Below are 6,116 nucleotides of genomic sequence, written 5' to 3' on the forward strand. Positions count from 1 at the left end.
AAAGTAAACAATTTCCCGGCAACGGCGCCAAAAATTGATGGACAATTTTAAATAATCATCGCAAGTGCACGAATCAATTGTAGTGATAGTGTGCGATAGCAAGGGTCGAACCCACAGGGAAATGATACAATGCAATTTAACAGACTTGAAATTAATTAACTAAAATAAAATAAAGTGAAGCCGAACTAATAAAATAGCTTGGAGAAATTAAAAATCAACAAGAACAAAATAGCAGGTAATTAAGTAACTAGCAGGGAAAACAATAAAATAACAACGAAGCAAGAGAGCGGCTAGTAAAAATATAAAGGCTAGGAACATGAATCAATAACTACTAATAGTTTTGCATATTAGTTTAACTTGCCAATCAAATTAAGGGTTCGTTCTTTCGTTAATATGATAACTTCGTATGGCGTCCAAAGGAAATCACGTGCTTTAATCATTCATGTACTTAAGACGATACTTATTTGAATGATTAAAACCCATTAAGCAAAGAAGAACTTACGGAATACCCGGGTTGTGATCCACAATAAACAATTAAATAAGACAATCTAATTGCTTATCTTTCTATCCTACCGAGCATGGAATTAATAGGTATGGTGTATACTCAATTAATTCCCTCAATAAAACTAATTGAAAGCTAAATTGGTCAAATTCAACTCAATTAATCTCGATACAAACATAAATAAAACATAATTGGACTTGAAAAATAAACATAAATTAATACAAAGACTTTATGGCAATATCATCATATTCCTAAAATAAAACAATTAGTAGCTCATTATAATTGACAGAAGCAATCAGAATATAATCTCCAGCTAAGCATTACATTGTATATAATTCAAGAATTGCTTAGTAGTATAACACAAATCTCAATGACGTGAAATTAAGGGGAAGGGTAGGAAACGAAAGAAGGAAAAAGAATTGCTTATGCCACTGCCAAATTGCCCAAATGAAATTAAAGCTGTCGTGAAGAATTGATGCACCGCTGGAATTGATTCGCTGCCAATTCAAAGAGCCACTGCCAATGTTTCTGCCGAATAAATCACTCTCTATGCCGCTTCCGGAATTGATCCAAAGCTAATTGATGATTTCCCTTCGACTTTTGGCCTCCATTTATACTGCTTGGACTCCAACAGCTTCTCCTTCTTCTTCCATGTCTGATCCAAGCAGCCACACAATTTTCCCTAAGATTAAGGGAGATCCGTGGGAAACTTTCTTCTGTTCAATGTCTGAAATCCCATTCTTTCTCTACCACTAACTGATAGAAGGAAAAATAATAATAACAGTAATAACAATAACAATTTTATTAAATTTGATTAAGAAATTATTGGTCTGATAGAATTTAAATAATAAACAAATTTAATAATAATAAAACTCTAAAATTGAATAATATTAATAAAGATACTTATAACAATAATAAATAGAAATATATATATATATATATATATATATATATATATATATATATATATATATAAATAGTTAACTATTGCTATTTAATATTAAAATGATTATTTAAAATGACCATAAAAATATTGTTTATCAAATTTTCCCACACTTATTTATTTGTTTGTCCTCAAGCAAAATACATTATTAAAAAGAAAAGAAAAGAAGTCAACAATAAAATGAGGAGTTAATTCCTTTTTTGGTCCTAGATTTATAGGGGTCATTCCGCTTTTAGTCCTTTTTTTTTAAAAACATCCTATATTGGTCCTAGTTTTATTGTGGCATGACCATTTTTGGTCTTCCGTTAATAAATCCGTTAAACAGGCGTTAATTATAAGGATATTTTTGTCTTTTGATACAAAATTAATTAATTAATTAATTAATTCATTCATCAAATAATTTGTTCCTCAACATGTGTATTGTACGTGATCAAAATACCTAATTCCCATTCAAAATAATATCTTCTCCGCAGCAGCACAACTCGCCTCACGTTCCGGCGTTCCGTAGCAACTTCCGGCATTCCGCAGCAACTTCCGTAGCAGTTCCGCAGCAGCGTCCGCAGGTCCGCAGCGTACGTCCGTAGCAGCCCTCCAACAATTATGGGTGAAAGGCATTATGACGGTAAGTTCTTGAATTTGCTCCCTTTTTTTTTGTTTTAGAATTTGCTCCTTTTTTTGTGTTTTAGAATTTGCTCCTTTTTTTTTTTGGAGGGATAACAACGAGTTTTGATATGGATAATGATTTATGGGGAATGATAGCCCTAAGGGAGAGCGTAGAAGAATTGGGTTACAACATGTTAGATAAGTTTAAGTATTTTATAGTGACAGATACTCACCATTTAATTGAAGTTGTTACTGATAGTGATTGTTGGAAAATTTGTAATGGCTCTGTAGTTCCTAAGAAAATTGAGGTTTGGGTTGTACCAGCAAATTCTGAGGGTGATGGTGCAGGTGAGGGTGAAGGGGAAGCTGTAGAATTTGAAGAAAAGGGTGAGGATGAAAAGTTGGAATTGTATGACTATAGTGATGCTGAGTTGAATGAAAATGAGGAAGATGACAAAGAGTATGAAGGTAATGTTGATCCAAATGTAGAGTATAATGGGGTTGGAGTTAGTAATACACGTGATTCAAAAGATTCTAGTGCAAATATAGATTGTGTGGGGCTAAATATGTCTGATGAAGAGAGTGGAAAGGAGACTGATGATGAAGAGAGAACTAAATGGCCAGTGTTTAAGTCAAATACTGAGATGAAGTCTATTAAATTTGAATGTGGATTAACATTTGCTTCTAAAAAAGAATTTAAGGATGCAGTCCTCAACTACGCGTATAGTAATGGCAAGGAATTACACTTCACTAAGAATGACAAAGAAAGAATGTATGTTAGATGTAGACAAGCTGGTTGCCCTTTCAAAATCAATATGTGGAGAGTAAAAAATGCAATGTCTTGGAGAATTACAACTTTCTATGAAGAGCATGAGGGGTGTGGCTGGGTATACAAAAATAAAATGGTTAAGTCTAGTAGAGTTGCAAATAGATGGAAGAAAGAAGTAATGCACCATATGAGTTGGACATCAACTGAGTTTAGAGATAAGGTTAAGGCTAATGAGGGCTTTGAGTTAAGCAACAAGCAAGCATATAGGGCAATTACAAAAGCCAAAGAATCAATTGAAGGGGAGGCTTTAGATTTCTTCAAAAAGATTTGGGACTATCGCTTAGAGATTCTGAAAACTAATCCAATGACCAAATGCATAGTCAAGCTGAGTGATTTAGAATATGAAGGAAAAAAGAGATTTCTTCGAATGTATTTGTGTTGGGATGCTTGCAAGGAGGGTTATAAGTTTTGTAGACCCATCATTGGGGTTGATGGATGTCACTTAAAACACAAGTTTGGAGGGGTACTATTAACAGCAGTGGGAGTTGATGGAAATGATAGCATCTTCCCATTAGCATATGCCATTGTTGAAGGAGAAAACAAGAAGTCTTGGACATGGTTCTTGGAGTTGCTTAAAAATGACTTGGTGATAACTGAGGAAGCACAACACAAGTTGACATTCATCTCAGGTTTGTTACATTTGACTTAATGATTTTTCATTTGGGGTTAAATTTATAATCTGACTTAAATATGTAATATGACTTAAAATCAATTTTTTTTTGCAGACAAGCAAAAAGGTTTGTTACCTGCTTTTGAAGATGTCCTACCATATGCTAGTCATAGATTTTGTGTCAGACATCTCTATGGCAACATGAAACTTGCTGGGTATGTGGGAAAAGCTATGAAAGATGCCTTGTGGGCAGCAGCAAAGGCAACCACAGTCAACACCTTTACTGAAGCCATGAATGATATCAAGAGTTTAGATCAACAGGCATATGATTGGTTAAGAGAGAAACACCCTTCAGAATGGAGCAAGTCATATTTCTCTACTACTTCAAAATGTGATGCTTTAGTTAATAACATTTCAGAGAGTTTCAATGCTATGATCTTAGATGCTAGACAACAACCTTTAGTTTCTTGTTTAGAAACTATAAGGAAATTGTTGATGAAAAAATTGTTTGATAGTAGACAAAAATCAAGGAGTTGGAAGGGACCATTCTGCCCTAGCATAATGAAGAAAATATCTATAATTGAGAAGGCTGCAGCAGGGTGTCTAGGGACTCAGTGTGATGAAAACTTGTTTGAGATAAGATCTGCAGTACTATTAGGAGTGGTAGAGCAGCATACTGTGGACTTGTCTATGTTTACTTGTAGCTGTAGGAGGTGGGATTTAACTGGGATACCATGTCAGCATGCTGTTAGGGCTATATGGATGAAACATGGGAACGGATCAGTTAATGAGTATGTTGACCCTTGTTACTCAATTTGGTCTTACCAAACCACCTATGGGAAGAGTATCAAACCACTTGCTGGACCTATGGAATGGCCTAGATCAGAAAAGGAACCACCACTACCCCCATTGTACACAAAAAAAGCTGGCAGGCCCAAAAAGTTGAGAAAGAGAAGCAGAGATGAGATGACAAAAGATGGAACACATGTGAACCGTAGCTTGTTGGTTAAGCATTGCAAAAAGTGCAAAGAAGCAGGCCATAACTCAAGAAAATGTCCTCAAGATCTTGCAACAAAAGACAAAATAGTAATGATCTATTTTACTTGTAGACAATTATGAATTTTTATCATTTTCTATTTCTTGACTTTTTTCTGATTCCTGATATGCAGCTTCATCCAAAGAAAAGAGTTAGGAACAAGAAAAGTACATCTAAGGCCACAACTCAAGAAATTGGTAATCAAGAACAAGTTCGAGTTGGAGTTGAAGTTGTAGATGATCCTCAAGCTAGTGAAATCCATGTCACACAACCTGATGAGTTTATTGCTAGACCTACGCAAAAGAAAGGCAATAGTCTCACCCCATTGGGAGTTAGGATATCATGGGAAAGTCCAACTTAAAGGCTACAACTATGATTCTAATGAATGAACTTATGAAGTAGACTTATGCATTATACTTCAGTTTGTTATAAAGTAGACTACTTGTGATTTTTTACAATTGCACTTTTTTAATGTTTTGTAGCACACTTATTTTTGCTAAAGATTTTTGCTCTATTATGCAATTAATGAATTATGGATTCTTTATGTTATTAATGGGTGTATGACTAATGTATATGATTTTTTGAAGATGTAGAAAAAAAACTTTCATCTTGTATTGTTCTATTACCCAGAAAAAAGTTACATTTTGAGTGGTCTATTACAAAGAAAAAGTTAGATTTTGAATGGTTTATGAAAGAATATGCTTTAAAGTCATTTTTAATCTCATTTAAACATATGTATTGACGGAGGACCAAAAATGGATATGCCACAATAAAATTAGGACTAATATAGGATGTTTTGAAAAAAAAAGGACTAAAAGTGGAATGACACATATAAATTTAGGACCAAAAAAGGAATTAACACTTAAAAACTAAATGGACTGAAATACCCTTAAAACTAACGCCAGTTTAACGGATTTATTAACGGAGGACCAAAAATGGTCATGCCACAATAAAACTAGGACCAATATAGGGTGTTTTGAAAAAAAAGGACTAAAAGTGGAATGACCCATATAAATCTAGGACCAAAAGACATTATTAAAAAGAAAAGAAAAGAAGTCAACAATAAAATGAGATATTAGATCAAGCTTTACCCAAATAGCCTTTCAAATTTATTGCATCATCAATACTAGGTTAGTGCCAAACTCAAAGAGTGCATAAAACAATAGACTAGAAAATTAAATAAATTTAATTCATTTATTGCTTCATTAATGCTAGGTTAGTGCCAAACTCCCCTTCATTAATTTCCCCTCATTATCAAGGATCTTTTCAAAATGATCTCATACTTTTGATCTAGACTCAACTTCCTTCCTCTTCTTTGCAGGAACAGTAGGATTCACCTGAGGCTGCTGAGCAGGTAACTCAGTGTGTTGGGTTTGTCCCCCATGTCCCTCCTGAGTTGAGGGTTGAGGTCCAGATTCAGTGATGCTCTCCATCTACAAAGATGGGCATCACTTTTAACAACAGCACAAGTTACACAACAATCACATATTAAACAAACATTGAAATCAAAAATCAAACACTTAATTGTGTCATCATTTTCCAAGATTTAAGGCAGAAGGCAATTAAGGGTCATCGATCCATTAACTTGACAAT

At 34.1% G+C, this 6,116-nt stretch overlaps 1 protein-coding gene across 1 annotated transcript; it reads left to right on the forward strand.

Moving 5' to 3' along the window:
• The first annotated feature begins 2,176 nt into the window (after positions 1–2,176).
• Positions 2,177–4,884, forward strand: LOC115999377. Its single transcript, XM_031239232.1, has 3 exons — positions 2,177–3,506; positions 3,603–4,573; positions 4,657–4,884. Exons 1-3 carry the CDS (start codon positions 2,177–2,179, stop codon positions 4,882–4,884), a joined length of 2,529 nt encoding a protein of 842 aa, XP_031095092.1.
• Positions 4,885–6,116: the final 1,232 nt, after the last annotated feature.

This window comes from Ipomoea triloba, chromosome 12 (assembly GCF_003576645.1).
Source record: "Ipomoea triloba cultivar NCNSP0323 chromosome 12, ASM357664v1".
NCBI classification, from domain to species: Eukaryota; Viridiplantae; Streptophyta; class Magnoliopsida; order Solanales; family Convolvulaceae; genus Ipomoea; species Ipomoea triloba.

Excerpts from the sequence above, each read along its gene's own strand:
- LOC115999377 (XM_031239232.1), top strand. The coding sequence starts at position 2,177 with ATGGATAATGATTTATGGGGAATGATAGCCCTAAGGGAGAGCGTAGAA. Across the intron at positions 3,507-3,602 it reads CAAGTTGACATTCATCTCAG|ACAAGCAAAAAGGTTTGTTA; the intron begins GTTTGTTACATT and ends TTTTTTTTGCAG. Across the intron at positions 4,574-4,656 it reads TTGCAACAAAAGACAAAATA|CTTCATCCAAAGAAAAGAGT; the intron begins GTAATGATCTAT and ends CCTGATATGCAG.